Raw genomic sequence first — 17,470 nt, 5'->3', positions numbered from 1 at the left:
TTGTTTAGATCACTATTAGTGGTTTACTGTAACCATAACATCTAATGGTAGATTTGCACTTCTTTGCAATCAGATGAAATAAAAGACACATTAAATATAAAGCTGGAAAGCGCTCAGTATTGATATGAAGACAGAATAGTTAATAATTGCTTTTCCAGTCTTCGTCTGTGGGGTAATCAGACAACTTGACATGTACCCTATATATAGCAACAAATCATCCTGCCCCTGTCTTCTGAAGAAAAGGGCAAAATTGTATGTTTTGATTGTTTATCACTTGGCTGACAAGCTCTTTCAGTGTCTTCAGTTAAGTTCAGTTAAGTCTGTTTGAAATGTTAGCCATACTGTTGCCCATCATTGTGTGGATGCTGATTAAGCATATAACAGTAGGTATTGGAATGGCATGCCTGTTCTAATGGTGCAAAACATATACTCTGGGTAAACCCAGGGCATTAACTTAATAAATACTTACATAAAAAAAAAAGCGCTAAGTTATTTTATGTTTATAATTTATAATATTTTGCTATGATTGACCTTTAAATGATGTATTATTACAGTAGGCATAAAAATTTCACAGTTCCCTTTAAGAATTTGTAGTATCTGCTGCTGACAACTTATTTTCCCTTATATGGAGCCATTGTTTTATTTAAGAGTCCATATCTTCTTCTTTTTTTTCTTTTTTTAAAAATATAGTAGACACTTCACTGAAAATGTAATAATTGTTAGTTGCAGTTTTTAGAGAGTTGCTTGTAGCAGTCCCTGTGTAAAAGAGATTTAATAGTCTGCATTGGGAAAATGTGAATATAAATTTTATATGAAGATTAAATTCAGAATTGAGATCTGGCCCACCAATTAAAGATATCGCACCCGATTAATTACTTATTTTAGTGCCTGGGGTCTTCTCCTCAAACGTACATCTGCATCTACCTTTTGTCTTTATGAAGTCGCAAACAGCCAGGCCTATATGATGCACTCCATTGTAGAGCTGGGTAACAATGGCACCAGCTGTTTCTGCAGACACAAAAAGTTGCGTGTGTGTGCTAATATTAATAAACACACACGCACACACGTATACACACTGGGTGTGTTTTCCAGACGCAGATTCCCGCCCTGCTTCCTATCCGCGGTCAGCCGCTCATACGGTACCTCCGTTACAGATCTATTCTTACAACTGACTGAACCCCATCCACGTTGTGTGAAATCGGTGTGACCTCACCGTCACGACCGACGCCACGCCGACCTCGTGACTGCCAAGACATCTGGCCAATAGTAGCTTGAATTCAGTCTTTCAAAGTCCAGTCAAAAAAGGGTGGGCGGGATTTCCGTGGGCCTGGTATTCAGGTTTGGTTGTAAAGGTAAGCCCTGGATGGGATTTTTTTTTTTTTTAGTTTTCTTTTTCTTTTATTTAATCTTCACATTTTAATTTTATATGTTTTCATACGTGCTGGTGTGCTACTGTGTCCGCTAAAATAAACAGTGCTTGCCGGGCAATGGTCGCCCATTGCTCGCTTGTGTTAATGTACAGCAGTGTAAAGTATTCTAAGCAAGAGAACAACGGTGATTTCCCTATAGTACAGCAATTGTATATATATTCTGATTAATGACAGTTAAATAGTGGCTTTGACGAGGCACGTAAAACACTGTCAGGGCACCCTGAAACGTTTTTGTCTCTCTATTACTCCTCTATTGCTAAGTTACACGGTTGTAACTTTGCTTTCTGTAACAATTTAGCCGCCTGTTCCCATAAACTGGGGGTCTATAAAATGCTACTTTAAAAGAAAAATATAAAAATAATATATGGCTATTTATAGCTAACTCAGCTGGATCTGTTTACATCCATTTTACCGTTCACGGTTAAATGTCTTTACTGAATGCATTCTGCATACTAAACACTGCTGCTTATGGAAACACGCGTGGAGACAAAGCATTTGTTGAAACTTAAAACCCGGGTGAATATGTTGGACTAATCAGTTGTTGTTTACACGCTCTTGTGGTACTTTCAGAAAGCTTTTTCCCCGCGTTGTGAGCTGACATACTGCTACGCCGAGGAGGACTGTATCCACCCTACCACACCTCTTCTTCAAGCAAACTCCTCGACTCTTTTGGATGCTATTTGAAACTTGAAATTGTTCTTCAGCCTTTTAAACGGAATGAATTTTGAAAACACATAACTTGGAGAGCTTCTAGTAAAAAGTGTGTTGAAATAGCCCACTGGTGGAGTTTGTCAGCGTTTGAGGACGTCGCATTAGGCGTTTCTGGAAGGGAAATTAACTTAAAGCTGCAATGGATCAAGCCAGCGGTGGGGAGGATCCAAATAAGCCCTCTAAAAAGAAATCCAGCGAGGATGAGGGTAAAAACAAAAAGCTGGTAGGTATTCTAATAGCTCACTCGTGTGCAATGTGCGTGGAACTAGGGTGTAAGTCAACTGACACATCCTGTAATCCCAGAACCAGCCTCTTATGTCACACTCAACTTTAGTAAGACCCAGAAAGTTGCACTGCTTTGCAGCTGCCGAAAGTTTCATGTTAGGTCTGTGTCAAAAAAGAAAAAGAGATTTATTATAAATGCTAAGGACAGTCTTCCTTATACTTTTAAAGCTCATGATGAAACCAAGGAGCATTACTCAAGGACAAAGCATATTCTCGATGCAGAACTTCCCTGTTTAGTGCAGGACGAGACACAAACAGTAATTCATGTGTTGTTGTTATGGTTTAATGTAGGGGCTAATAGCAGCTAGAGTTGAGCAAAGAGGTACTGTTTCGCTGAGTGCTTCAATTTTCGAAGCACTCAGTGCATCATGTGATTATTCCTGTCAATACATCTCCTGATAGGTTTTTGAAGAGCATTCTTGGTGTGACAGTTGGGGGTCTTATATTAATATGCACACAAAGCACAAGTTAATTTACTGTATGACTCAGTGTACAGCATGATGTACATGAGGTTTCTGGGGGGATTTATGAACAGCATGAGTGTGTGCAATTGATAAAACTTGTCCTTAGGCAGCCCTTGGGCAGTGTCTGTGAGATAACAACTGAAAACCCATTTAACATTCATTATTGTCATTACATTGGCTGGACTTTGTGCAGTAGTTTATCCAGAGGAAGGATTGCGCTTATTTAGAAAAGTAGCAACCCCCGACTCTACATCATTAAAGCTGTGGTGTCATTAGGCCCGTCCTGCACGCCATATCTTGCCCTGAAATGAGATTACAAGATTTGGTGGAAGTTTTGTTTTGGCTTATGTGGAAATTCTTAAACAATCACTTTTGTTTTTTTTTTAGTCATGTTGTTCTTAAAAGTTCCTGGGAGAAACTAATACACTTCTCTGAGGAATTGTGTATACAGCATCTCTTGCAGGATCCCAAATCTGTAATTCCCTTATTAGGTAAACTGTAGCTACAATCTTTTATTTACCGTCCACAGTGCGATGTTAAATGATAAATCTAAACTGTAATGCTGAGGGTGTGAAGTGCACGTCAGTGCCTGCATGCAGTCAGTGTTTGCAGAAAGCAGTGGTTTAAAGTTATTTTCCATGACCAGAAACAAAAAAGCTTGGCTGCCGTTTGATTTTCACGTCTGTTTTTCCACATTTGTGGAAAAAGGGAAAGTTTGGCTGCTGTTGAACTTTGTGCAACTTTCTCATGTCACCTCCCAAATCTTGATTATTAGCTCTGTTAGTGTTGCTTTATTTTGTGACTTATTGGCTGGGTAGGTCACAAGTTTAGTTGCAGCCGCAGTTCCTAAATAGGGAACTGAAAACGGCACAGTTTAGATTGACTAATGTTTCTGTCTTCGCTCAAGCATACTGGAATGATTGAAGGAGAACATTCTGAATGAAATGTCTTTGTTAATGCCTCTGATATTTCTTTAGGTGGTGCTCATTGTTTTTGAGCATTATTGCATGTTTAGCATTTTTTAGTAATTGTCCTAAAACTGAAACACACAAAGGAAATTGCTGGTTGTTTACACCAAAGTCAAAGTAAAGGCAAAAGTGGCCAAAATAATTGCCTGACAGGAAATCCCAAAGTGGGGCGAATTGACATGCACTCCCAGAGCTACTAATGGGTGTTACTTTAAGAAACTGTTACGACAGCCTGAAACTCTTGACTATACTGCCTCCCAAGTTTAAGATGTTTGCCAGAGTGCCAGAATGACATCATCAGTCAGCAAATCACTCAAGAAGTCTATGTAAGACCGGTGTTTTGTTTTGTTTTTCCAAAAAACTGGTCTTATGGTCAGGCGTGTTCTCTGTTGCTCAACTCTCTGAGCACAACAGTAAGAAGCAGAAGGCAGCTTTAAATGCGGCTGCTGCAAAAATACTAACATTAGCTTTAAGTTTGAAAGAGGAAGCTGATTATTCTTCCTTGAGTTCAGTCTTGACTTGCCCTGTTGTGTTTATCCCAACTTTTTAGCTGTCCACAGTCATGTAAATAAGCTAAATTATACAAATGCAGATGTTTAAAGGGCTAATGCAACAAAAATGCAAGTACTATACAAGTAAATCTCTAATTTTACTATGCATATGCAGGGTTGTGGTGTGACATTTTTGGCATGTAGTGCAGGTTGTGTGGATGTGGAACAGACTTGAGGGAGGGGTAATACCGACTGTAAACAGCATCAGAGTACTGGTTTCATAATCACACCTAGCGCTGCTAAAGAGCACTGTCCCATGTGCTTTGGTGATAAGAAAATGCAGAAACTGGCGCGGTTTGGTCAATGCAAAGTCAAATCAGTCTTTAGAGGAAAAACACTGAAAGCTGTGTGTTTGTTTAACAAGTCACTGGGCAGCATTACATCACGGCAACACCATTTGGGCTATGGGCCCAGGATGTAGATACTCAGCACAGCCAAGGACATTACAACAGCACTGCAGTCTTTTGGGTCATAACTCAAATTTTCAATAGTTCCTAGCTTTTCTTTGTTATAATGTCCTTGTCTTGAAGTTTTGCAAAAGTATGACATCCAGGAGAACAGCCAGATGGAATGAGCTCTTTAATAAAAGGAATTCAGAGGAGCTGGTTTGACCGAGAGGGAGAGAACTATTACTCCTTTTGAATTCCAGAGTAAAAGATGATCTCATAGTGAAGTAACAGAGAGGAAGGAAGCATCACATTGCATAAATACAATAATAACACTGATATGCTATATATTAGGATTAGGAATGTGGGAACTAATAACTGGGAACCAGTTCTCAGTTATTATATGTATATTGTAGTAGGCTTAGGCACATGCATGCTTTTCTTTATTCTACACTGTGTGAGAACTCAGCAATAAGCTACTCTATTGAATATCAATATTTTTCACAATACTTTATCAAAGTTAGACCAATATTGTGGCAAGACTGTGCTGAAGTTCTCAGTATATTTATCAAATGCTTTAGCTGCTGTGGCTCTGTGGTGTAGTGGTTTACACGTTCGCCAAACAAGCAAAAGACCCAGTTTGATGTTGGGAGGAGACACAAATCCCTCGGAGGTTGCACTAAGAAGGGCTTTCAGTGTGGTTGGGGTGACCCCTTGTGAATAAAGTCTGATTTAGAGTTATGTAGGAAGTCTTTATAGAGCCTACAGTGAATCTGCATAAGTGACTGGGATCAGCCAGCTTTTCTGTTTGTTCTGGTGCATTATGTGTCGTGTCCAGGTGTTTTTGTGTGAGGCTATTGTAAGATACAAAGATTGTAAAATTTCTGCTGAACAACCAAAGTGCTGATGATCAAACTTTCCAATTTGTCAATACACAGTATAAGATCCAATCTTCTTTATTGCCTGTAGGCTTGACAGGTAATGTAATGATGTTTGCAGGTTGCACTTGTTTCTTTGTATACGAAAATTGTTTATAGTATTCAGAATCTCAAACATCGTTTGTTCCTGTTTGTACTGCAGAGCAAACTGGTCAGTAGTTTGCTTTGTAGTACTGTGATAAGCATCTTCTCCTTAACCTAATTAATTTATAATACACATCGATTGCAAATTGGTGAAATGGTCGGTTGTCAGTAAAGTGGTTTAAGCTTTAAAGAACATGCATGTCTGTACGGCAATTTGTTTAGATATGAAATGTGAAGGATACAAGGATAGTTGAAAAGAAAAAGATAAAAAAGAATCCTATTTGTTATATGTTGGCTTCGAGCCTATGAATTAATTCTGAGCTATTATTCCATGTTATCAGATGCACTTTTGCTCTGCTTCCTTTTTTCTTTTGACAGTTGGTTGCTGTTGCAGTATGAGCCTGCCAGATTGTTTCATTATTTGTGGTTCGTAAGCTGAACTAAAATCAGAAACACTCATTAACTATTTTTTGGGAAGTATTACATGTTTTTAGTCCCTATTAAGTGTTGTTAAAATAAGTTTTAAAAATATGGCAGACATACTGTTAGTGCGCGGGAAACGTTGGTTTTTGAAGATAAAGGGCATTTGTGGAAAACAGTTTCCGTAACTCTCTAGAAGTGTGCAGATATAAGTAATTTTAGTGGCTTTAGATTATATTGCAAAACTCTATGTCAGATTTAGTGAGACCAATTCCTATTTCAGATGCATCCGTTTAATTTTTTTGCACCACCAGGATTTATAATACATCGTGGTTGCACATTGAAGCAAAGCATGCAGATTATACTCATGGGTGTCAACATGGAGAATTCTAGTTAATGTGGGTGGAGAAGCTAGTTGGACAAGCTGGACAATGTGGAAAGGCATATTTAAAGAAAAAACAAGTGTTCAAAACGATAATGTCACATTCATGCTGAAAGACATTTATATTCAAAGTAAAAAAAAAAACAACCCAAAATTCTATTATTGTGAGAAATGAGATAATAATGATCACATAAGTAAGGACTGGCCTGGTTATTGTGAATAAGGTGACAAATGAAAGTGTGGAGTATTTGCAGGAAATATGGAACAGAGAGGCCGGATGTCATGACACAGCCAAAATGGACTGGGCAGTGAAAGAGGTTTATTAAAAAAGCAGCAACAAAAAAACCCCACAAAAAAACAAAAACTTGATACCACTATTGTAAATGTGTTGCAGGGATCTGTAGGGTCACACTGAAGCTGGTTCTGTGCTAGTGTTAACCAGTTTGCTGTTAGCTACAAGTGGAGTGCAAGCCATATTCTACTCCTGATAGCAAGGATAGCAGTGTGACACATACTGTATCATAGATTTGATCTCAGAAACACTACTGTCATGAAAATAGGCTGGCAGTTTTAGTCAGGTGTACTAGTAATTAATTGTATTTTTTTTATATCTGTGCTTTTTATGTTGTGACATATCAAACTGCCTGGTGTATAGGTGTATAGCTATGTGGACAGCTAAGTAGGGAATTGATTATTATTGCATTAGGCCAAGTTGAAGCTAGGTAACTTTACTGGCCCCAAAAACCATCAGCATCGTCATCTAGTGGTTTCTTATGTGCTTCATTTAGTTAAATGGAGTTTATTTTATTCTATTTTAATCATTAACCTCTTAAATTTCAGACCACTGATGTCGAGATCGTTATGCTGCATGATCCCACATGTGTTTTAGTTGCCTATAATAACAGACAACAGATAGCCTGTACTGTGTATAGAAATTGGAGACGGGAAACAAGCGCATACTTTAGTAATGGGTAAAGCTCATACTTCTAACGCTGCTGATAGTATCACATCGTGAAGCATACTTTGAATTACTTACTTACTTTGTTTTGTTTTTTTTGTGTCATTTGATGCATCTGACATTTTGATACGTGAGCTTTAGGGAAGCCTCGGAAATCATTTTAGGTCATGTTGGCATGTGGTTAACACAAGCTGTCAGCTTGTCACACACTTTACAGTACTGTGGTAAAATATATTAAAATATTTCTTTATATTTTGCAAGGAAAATGAGAAATGGGTACGGCGACTTATTGAAACGTTTACAAAAATGCATCTAAATAATGCGTAAGGCAAAACCAGAGTTTGTACAATTCTGACCATCTTGAAAGTCAATATATATACTATAACAAAGCTTAGTCATGCACACAGCCTAACTCTCTTGTAATGTCTTTAAGGAGTCTAAGATTTTTTTGTTCTATGTCAAGATGTTTCCACGCTGCTTAAATAATCCAGAGATCCAAGCTCTCAGGATGTCATTCCATGACTGATAGTTCTTAGGTTTGCTTACACAGATTTGGTAGTGTGTTTGAGATCATCGTCATGCTGAGAAATGTAGGCATTTCCGATCAGATGCTTTCCATGTGGTAAACGGACAGAGGAACAAAATCTGATGGTACTTTCCTGCATTCATAATTGCATCGGTTTTAACAAGAACACTGGCTGAAATCCAGCCTCAAATCATGACTGAGCCTCCACCGTGTTTTACAGATAGCTATAAACACTCACTGTTGTAGCTCCTTCCTGCTTTCCTCTGTACATACTGATGACAGTTTGAACAGTGTAAATTTCATCACTTCATAAGAACTGTTGCCACAGTTGACTGCTTATGTAATCTAGCTTATCTCAGCTCTCCTTCCAGCTTTCATTTTTTAAGAATTGCTCCTTGACAGTCAGCCATCCACTCATATTTCTGTTGAGCCTATGGCAAAAAGTAGATCTTCGCTGGATATTTATCCATTTCTTAAGAAAAATGTCCAGCTACTGTTCTTTAGGTCAGCCATTTTTTCCTCCAATTGTCCAGTTTCTTCAAACATTTTAAGGATTCAGCTAAAGATATGCAAACAAATTATACATTTTAGCAACAGGCTGCTAGTAACAAAATGTCTAAAGACATCACCTTTTTTTGCCTAAATGACTCAAAGCTCAGTGTTAAATGGCCTAAGAAACAAATAAACATTGCAAGGAAATTGATCAGATATAATGACTGGGCTGAGAATGAGTGGAAAAAGTAGCCAAAGCAAAATTTAGACCTCCAAGAAAGCTTGGAGAACTATTGCTCTACTTAAAGAAATCAAAAGACTGTGTAGCTGCTTGGAAACAAAGAAATGAGGGGTGGCTCAAGACTTTTGCACAATACTGTAGGTGTGTCCTGTATTTTATTTGGCCAGTCTTGACAAGATTTTTGTCATACTAACTTTCTTTTTTGTATTTTTTACATACTGTGTTATTGTATTACCATGACTCGTGTTTGGGGGGAACATGTGAGCAACAGCAGGAAACAGACCACATGTGAGTCTTTTAATGACATTCAGGAAGTTTGAGAGAGGAAGCAGCGATGAATGCTTTAGTCACACAGTGGAAGAAACACATTCACTCATTTAAAGTCACCCTCTGTTATGAGCCTTAGTCATGTGTATCAGTGGATTAGATCTGAGACATGAAATAGGAAATTTGTTTTTTTGTTTGCCTCAGTTATTTAATAAAAACCATGTATGACATGCATATATGCCATGTCCATGTATGCATGAATCATACTTGGGATTTGCTTATTCAACAGTTAGGATGATTGATGAGTAAATTGCATGTGCTGACAGAGCTTCCATTGAGCTTGATGTAGGCCTAATGGAAGAAGTTTTTTTACATTTTGCATGTTGTTGGACCAACATCCAGTTAGTAATGTACAAAAAACACAATGTTTAAAGGCTGAAGTCAGTTGAAAAAGTGTATTTGAATTTGATTTTTTTTTTTTAAATGAACCTCATGTGATAAAGGATGGTCAGTGGAGGGAGGTCAGTGCTAGTCAAGTGCCCAGTGCATGTCAAGTGAGAAAGGCTTAACATGGGTGTGTCATGAATGAGTCAAAATTTAAAATACAATGGTAGAATTGAATGTTACAGATATAGTCACTCCTGTGACATTTATAAAAACATATTATTGGGCGCACCGGGACTATTATTTTAAATATTATGCTGCCTGGCTCTGGTGTTACGTACAGTTTCATTACACACCACTTAGTCAACAGCCTGCAGATAAAAACAAGGTCATGGTTCACATGTTTTTGCACTTGTCAGCAATTAGGAAAAACAACTGCTATAGCAGGTGTGAACATGGCATGTTTTAAGCCGAATTTCAGATGAATTTCAGAGGAAAACGTCTGCTGTAAAATTCCTCTCGCAGTTGTAAGAAAATGTTTGCCAGATCAGGTGAATTTCAGTAGACTTTAAAATACAAATGACATTTTCTGTGATGTTATGAACAGTCTGAAAATATCTCCTTCTTTTCTTACAAACCTCAGCTTTTATAATGACCACATATCTTGCCACCTTCAAGGATACAGTAAGAATTTGCTTTCAAAAGAGATAGAGATAACCCGAGGGCAGTACTGTGCTAGTCCGCAGTCACATGGTCAGACCATCCATTGTGGAGCCATTCAAATCTTAGCTGTACTAGCTTTTGTGTGCTTCCTCTTTTCAGTATCTGTTTTGGGAAACTAAGCAGTACCAGCACTTTCATGAGAGGCTAATAAGGCTACCACAAACTCACACACTTTTAAAGTCACTCATAGAAATGTGCTGCATTCCATTTTTAAATTAACTGCATTTTTTGCAAACCTATCTAAATAAAATAAAGCAAAGTAACCTACGTCAATATTAAACACTGAGGGAGAAGTGTTTATATCAGTTCTTTTTTAGGATAGCAACCTTATTTTATGAGCTCGATTGAATCGTTAGTACTTCACTTTATTGAGATGACAAATGTGTCATTCTGCTCTATGCCTATAATATATTTTTCTGTTATGTATAAAAGGCTGTCTTTTGTTGTGTGTTTTTTTGTCTTTCCGTGTGTGTATGCTTGTGGCACTGCCTACAGTAATGACACTATGTGCCCTACATGCTTTAGAAGCATGTAGGGCACATAGGAGTCAGAATCTTTCAGATTTGACAAGTGTTTGAATATAGGTATTTCTGTTGTTACGATGTACCACTTCATATGCCGCTCTCTCAGTCTGACTGAAAATAAAACACTGATTCACTTCTCACACTGGGCCACTTGTAAATTTGCTCACAAGTCTAGATAGACATGCTTTGTGGCAGTGAAATCTTTTTTATTTGTCTTGTCAAGCTATTTTTTTTATTAATCTTTTTGTTAGTTATGATATTGTTAGTCTGTAAAAATTAGACTATTTCAAATTCAGTTTCCCTTAGTGACATCTTCAAATTGCTAGTTTTTATCAAAGTAGCAATTCTCTGAATTCCTTCAATACATCTTTCAATAAGCTCCTTAGCTGTGTAAAACTGACTGATGTTAATAGACCTGCTGTAGATATTAATCTCCAAAGATGTTCAGAGATTTCAAAAATCTCTCAGGGAAGCGTCGGAGCCGCTAAGATAGAAAATATGTAGTTTAAATAATAATCACACTCAAGGCTATAGAGCAGATGTTTATTGTCATTTAACGATTCAGAAAGAATTATTGGAATATTGTAAGTGGAAAAGCATGATGAGGGAACTTGTATTTCTATGTGACAGCTACATTCAGTATGATAGTAAATGTGTTCTAATTGAAATATAACTCACATCGATTGCCAGGTTTAAATTGTGTCTCAGTGTGTCTTTTTTGCCTTTTTCTCCACCTCCATGCTTTGCTTGAAAACATTATCCTCACTGTGCAAACATATGGAAAACCTTGATAGATGCCGTCAAACAGAATACGTGCGCACTGAGAAATCTTTTGCAGTAGCTTAGGCAGCGTTTTGCACTACCTCTGTGTTTACAAAAGCAGTCATTGAGAAAGCCATTGTAACAGGATTTATTTAGATGAATTAATTTGTTTTGACTTGGTCTAATTCAGTTACACAGACCGTATTCTGTGTCTGATGCCACTCCTTTCAAATTGATCAGTACATTGGTAGTGCAGCAGATCTTATCAGATTACACAAAGACAAATTATGTAATTTTGTTGTTTGATATGACAACGACGAGCAAGCGTTACCCTCCGATGTAGTGTGACAGTTTTGTGGTGCTTTGTTTTTCTACAGAGGAAAGCAGCTTTTTAGCATAATCCACACAGTATCTCTAGATGAATGTTTTTCGAGTGGGAGCTCTAGTGTACTCTTTTGAAATGTTGAGGAGCAGCAGACCAAATTTGAACGGCCTTTATACTGACATTTAGAACAGGTCAATATTCTCCTCATGTTTTTAACTGTGGTTTGAAAATGACCACAGACATGTAACTGTGGCTATCTGTGTATAATCTGCAGTGTTCAGACAGGTGTACCATGTTGATGTACAGGTTTCTGGATGCTTTACTGAATTTAGGTCATCACTGACTGAGGCTGCTAAGCTGCTGTGTTTTGGTAATGATGCGTTCACAATAATTATTTCTTACTTGGACACAAAATTAAGATAAGTATGTATTTTAAGTAATGCAATTGTTACACCAACATATTTCTTGCTTGTCAATACTTCAGTATAGCAGCAAGCTGATAACTCATGTAAATTTAATTTTATTTACATAATGTGAAACCACAACAGTTGCCTCAATCTGCTTTATATTGTAAAAAAAATCCTATATTAATAAAGAGATAAAATATTTTCTTTTTGACAAAAAAATATTTTTCTGTTGACAATGACTTTGTTAATTTTAATTTTCTTAATAAGCAACAGAAGTTAAACAAATGAGCGCCTAATAAAACACAGGGTTTTTTTTTTTGCTGTGCTACTGATGCTTATTTGCCAGCATTCAAGGCTAATTATACAATTTTCACAGTTTTCTTAAAGTCTCTTTCATCAGCTTTGATTTTATTTCCCCAAAATTTTTATTTTGCTTGCGGAAAATCAGGGATCGTTGCTAAAATCTACTAGAATGTAGATGAACAGAGCGTCTGATTAAACAGGGACATGAGGTAGTTTAATGAATTTACCAAGAACTGTCAGAAGCACTTTGTGTTACAGGCCTTACTGCCAACAATGGCTATCTCACAGTAATTCTTTTTTATTATTAGAACTAATTAAAGTAAAAGCTAATTTCCTTCTAAACCCATTTTACAGTGGCATCGTGGCTACTGATTTTATAGTGATAGTTCCAGTGAGTGAGTTAAAATGACATCACGCAGATGGTCTTGTTTAATTGGTTGAGTATAACAAGCGTTGCTATTTAAAAGCTATGCAATTATAGTCACTTTGAAACAAAACTAGTCTTTTGTCCAGCCTGGAAAAGAAACGTATTTCTTCTGCCACCTGGTGATATTTTGTAATGGAAGAATATATCTTTACACGAGTTAATGTAATACTAACATTAATTGTAGTTTGTAATATTAATTTTAACATTTATTGTAGGAAATATGCATACTTGTATGGTTTTCTGTCCCCAAATTGGTTCTCAAGTTGTGGGATATTGCTTTGTGTTTTCATTTTTAAGGATCTGCACGGACTCATAATCATATTTGATTAAGGAGGGACCCAGAGCTAATTTGATTAGGTTATTTAGAGAAATATGTGTTTGGTAATAAACATTTATTATGATGAAAAAGTTTACTTTAATAAGCGGGAGAAGCCCAGAGGACATGCAAGCTTAATTGTTAGATGTTAAATTGCAATGTTGCGATGTTGCCAAGATAATGGGCAAGGAAAGGCCCTCAAGTCAAGGCAATTAACCAAACAGTGGTTTGATTGTTGTTAAATTGATTAGAAAATGTTTAAGTACTCCATTTGAAAATTAGCTATTGTTTCACACAGTTTTAGGCTGCTAGAGAATGCTGGGCTTAATGATACATACGTACTGAGTTACAAATGAGAAAAGTTGTTGCTCGGGTTAAATTATTAGCGTTACACATGTTGTGAAGTGTCATGCTGCCTTTTTAAAAGCAATAAAGGCTTTCACAATACCGAAACAAATACCTGGACATCCCCCAGCAGAACCCTCTATACGTAACGCCGCCTGTGTTATTTTAACTTGAAAAAACAGCTTGGGTAACACATCGAGACTGACGCTTTGTTTTTTCTAGTCAATAGCTTTATCTCCCAACTGTTGATCAGTTGTAGCCGACAAAACCAGTGATAGATATGGCAGTTCGGTGTTGCCCAGAGCGACAGCCGATGAAGATACACAGAGGGAGGTGCAGGTTAGAGCCAATCTGTTTGCTCGCCCCAGCATCAGTAGTTTCCTGATTAGAATAGTGGAGAAATCCGCGGCTGGAGGCAGGCTTTATGGCCATCGCTACCCCACATCTCCCCACTCATTAGTACTTTACAGCCTAGCGCCACAGCATATGGCAGTGTTGCTACTGATTCCCATTTGAGGTGTGTTTCAAATGGCTGTCCCTTGCCGAGCCACAAGCCTTTGGCAGTAGCCATTCTTAGTGTGTCTGAGATGAAGATAAATATCTGGATTAGGAGAAGTGGTTGAATTTTTTTGGGCCACTGTCACTACAAAGGATGCTCTTCAGAACACATATTACAGGAATAAAAGAAGCTTTTGGTGTTTAACTGTGTCATGCTGTAACAACTTTCCCTGGGAAAATGTATTATTTTGGGAATACACAAAACTTTAACCTAGCAGCGCTAACTTGCATGTTATTGGGTTTTTCTGTTTTGTTTTTTTTAAACTGATGTAGATGTGTTTGATTATGGGTGCTTTCTGATGGACCTCATTTTGTGTACTTGTATTTGTCGTGTTCATTCTTGAACACAAACGTTTTTACTTTTACCCTATTGTCTGGGATCATCAAGTGTTACCATATCCTACACATGCACATGTACAGTATTTGGGATTTGCTCATGACAGGAATGAGCTATTGCCCTCTGTGGTACCAAGACAATTAGCACATGTGCTTTATGTATTCTCTAATGTATGCAAGCATTATTAAAAATTTAATTTGGTATCTCAGAGGGAAATGCAACAGCATTTTCTACTCTGTGATACCAAAGAGAGAGAAGAAAACGCTGCGGTATCCAGGGGACACTGTACATGTGAAAACACTTGAGACGGGACGTGCACTTGCCAGTGTTGTCGTTTTCTGTTGGATTGTTTTTCACACTGTGCCCTCCCTCCAACAGAACATACACATAAAAACATTGGCTGATGATATGGTAAGGTGCTTGGTTTAATTTTGGTGTGATTAGTTTTGTTTTACATCCTCTCACGTTTTCTTATAGCTGCATGGGACTTTTAACTGAAGTATATGGATGGATCAAATGTGCCAGAAGCAAATTGTTTAAATTGCCATTTTAACTGTATATGAGTTACATCATGTGGTAAAATGATACAGTGGGTTTCTACACATTAGCAAATAATGATAAGTCTGTCCGCAGTAGCGCTCTCTAAAGCTGTGCCGTGAAAGACATTTTTTATTGTAGTGCACTCTGCACCAACAAGGTCTGTTTGCCTAAATTTTTCATTATGAACATAACTTAGCCCTCAGCATCTCTGCTTTTGTAAGCAGGTCATAGATCATTTAGTGTGCAATTATTAGTAGCACTTCTGATTAGATGGTTTTACCTGGGGCCTTTTTAATATCCTTAGTTAACAAATAGCCCGACCCATGTAGTATTACATGAGTTTTGGGATGTACAGCCAACATATTATTATTACATACTACTGCTGCAATAATCAGCTTTCAGTATGTTTGATCCATCAGGTAATACTTCAGTAAACTGACATTTGCGACATCATGTATGTCATCATTATATGTCTGTCTGTTAATTTCGTTTATATCTGTTCGTTCAACCAGCATGTTCTCTCCCTTTTGATAATACTAACAGTGACTGGTTGCATGCAGTTCATATACTTTTCTGCTTTTACACTTAATGTTACTGCATTCATAAGAATAGGATTAACCAATTAATATAAAAAGGAACGTCTCTTAGTACCCTGCCCTGCAAACTTAAAAAGTGGCACTGTATGCTAGAATAACTTGAGTATAAACTGAGCAATCCTGTGGGTTTGACGGTAAGTACATTATTTAGTTGTTGTTTTTTTTAAGTCAAAGTGGAATATACAAAATACAGGTGTTTGCTGTATGCGGTAGATATTTTTTGTAATTATTTTCTTCAATATAAAGTAAAAATGAAAGAAAAAAAAATATTTTTTTTCTGTTTTAACCTCACTTTCATTTGTTTGCAGAAACACATCTGTTCCTGAAATCAGTGCATAATAATTGTGCTGTCTTTTGATAGCAGGAGACAAACTTTCAATCTAGTTGTTTAAAAAAACTGGTTTTTTTCTTAATGATCCATATACTTTGTAGTCAAAACAAGCTCATTGGCAGTGCGATATTTTAATATGTCAATGAATCTGTTTTCTTTCAGCGTGATCGTATTACCAGTTTTAGGAAAACAGGGACGAAGAAGGAAAAGCCCCTGATACAGCACCCAACAGATCCCCTGTCTACCCAAACTGAACTTCCTGTTCCTCAGCCCCTTTTTGATGAGCGGTCCATGAACCTCTCGGAAAAAGAAATCATTGACCTCTTTGAGAAGATGATGGTAAGCTTTGTGTTTCTCTTGCAAAAGGTCATCTGCTGTATTAAACAACAGTTTTATTACAACCGCTAATTCCACATAATAATAAGTAATGAAAATTTCAGTATGAAGCACAGTGCTGTTATTTTGAGTATGTGTGGAGCTAGTTAGAGCAAAAAGGGCTTGAAAGGCATTTTTATATCTATATTTCACTACAGATGCATTCTTGTTTTGCTGCTGGGGGATGATAATAGAATGATTGCTCTCCAGACCTACCCTGGTTTTATACAGTGTCTCTTAAAAAAAGTCCTTTCAAACAGGGATGATATGCTGTTCTTTTAACTAAATAAACAATTTAATTAACATTAACAACATTATGATTGAAACCAGGATCCCACAGAGCTGTCATCTACTCGAGACAGCTTTATCTGTGGATTTATAGAGATAACTGTGATTTTTTCAGTGCTTTAACGTTAGCGTCAATCCAGGACTGAAAAACCTTGGTGTAAGTTTACAGAGTTATGTCCATACCATCTTTGTTAAAGCCCCACAAAACAATATTAGGATGACACACACAACCTTTAGTACCTATGTATTAGCATGATATCCTTGGGGTAATGTAGACAACCACTGCATAAAACAGTGCCGTTTCCTAGGATTACACATACCTCTCGTTTGTTTACTGATCCTCATTTGAAGTAAACAACGTGCAATAAATTTACCAATTTTTCTTAAAGTCTTATTTCTGGAGTTTACCGCGATGCTTAAATTATTTTTAAATAGCATGTCTTTAATTTTAATTGTCCAGTAATCCCATGGTTGTATTGACACAACCATTTTTATTTATCTGTACCTCTGTTGTTGTCCAAAGACAATTATAAAGGCACCACTAAACTATAACGTAGCACCGGATGACATATATTTTCATTTTGAAAAATGCAGGCATAGATTATTTTGAAACAACACCACAGTCTTAATAATGGTGGAGGCTTTCACAATCTCCAGACATTAGTTAGTGGAGGAAAGAAGCCAATGCTTGTAATTGAGGAACTATTTTGTGTTGTTGTTCTTTTTTTCTTTTTTAATTAACAAAAAAAAAGAGTCGCTGAAAATTAAGTGGTATATAATTGATTGTGTCAGCATCATGTGATTTCTCTCCTGTATCATGGTGTTT

At 37.1% G+C, this 17,470-nt stretch overlaps 1 protein-coding gene across 5 annotated transcripts in view; it reads left to right on the top strand.

The window, feature by feature from the left end:
- The first annotated feature begins 1,199 nt into the window (after positions 1–1,199).
- Positions 1,200–17,470, top strand: part of diaph2 (diaphanous-related formin 2) — a 346,148-nt gene continuing 329,877 nt past the window's right edge. For 4 of the 5 annotated variants that reach the window (XM_039620258.1, XM_039620260.1, XM_039620257.1 and 1 more), the window contains exons 1-4: positions 1,200–1,352; positions 2,001–2,364; positions 14,893–14,925; positions 16,144–16,320. In XM_039620258.1, the coding sequence (XP_039476192.1) occupies positions 2,281–2,364; positions 14,893–14,925; positions 16,144–16,320 (294 nt within the window). In that variant the 5' untranslated portion in view covers positions 1,200–1,352; positions 2,001–2,280. The remainder of the gene's footprint in view (positions 1,353–2,000; positions 2,365–14,892; positions 14,926–16,143; positions 16,321–17,470) is intronic. The other variant, XM_039620259.1, reaches the window with a different exon arrangement.

Source organism: Oreochromis aureus, linkage group 2 (genome assembly GCF_013358895.1).
Source record: "Oreochromis aureus strain Israel breed Guangdong linkage group 2, ZZ_aureus, whole genome shotgun sequence".
NCBI lineage: Eukaryota > Metazoa > Chordata > Actinopteri > Cichliformes > Cichlidae > Oreochromis > Oreochromis aureus.
This window is presented reverse-complemented; position numbering and strand designations above follow the sequence as displayed.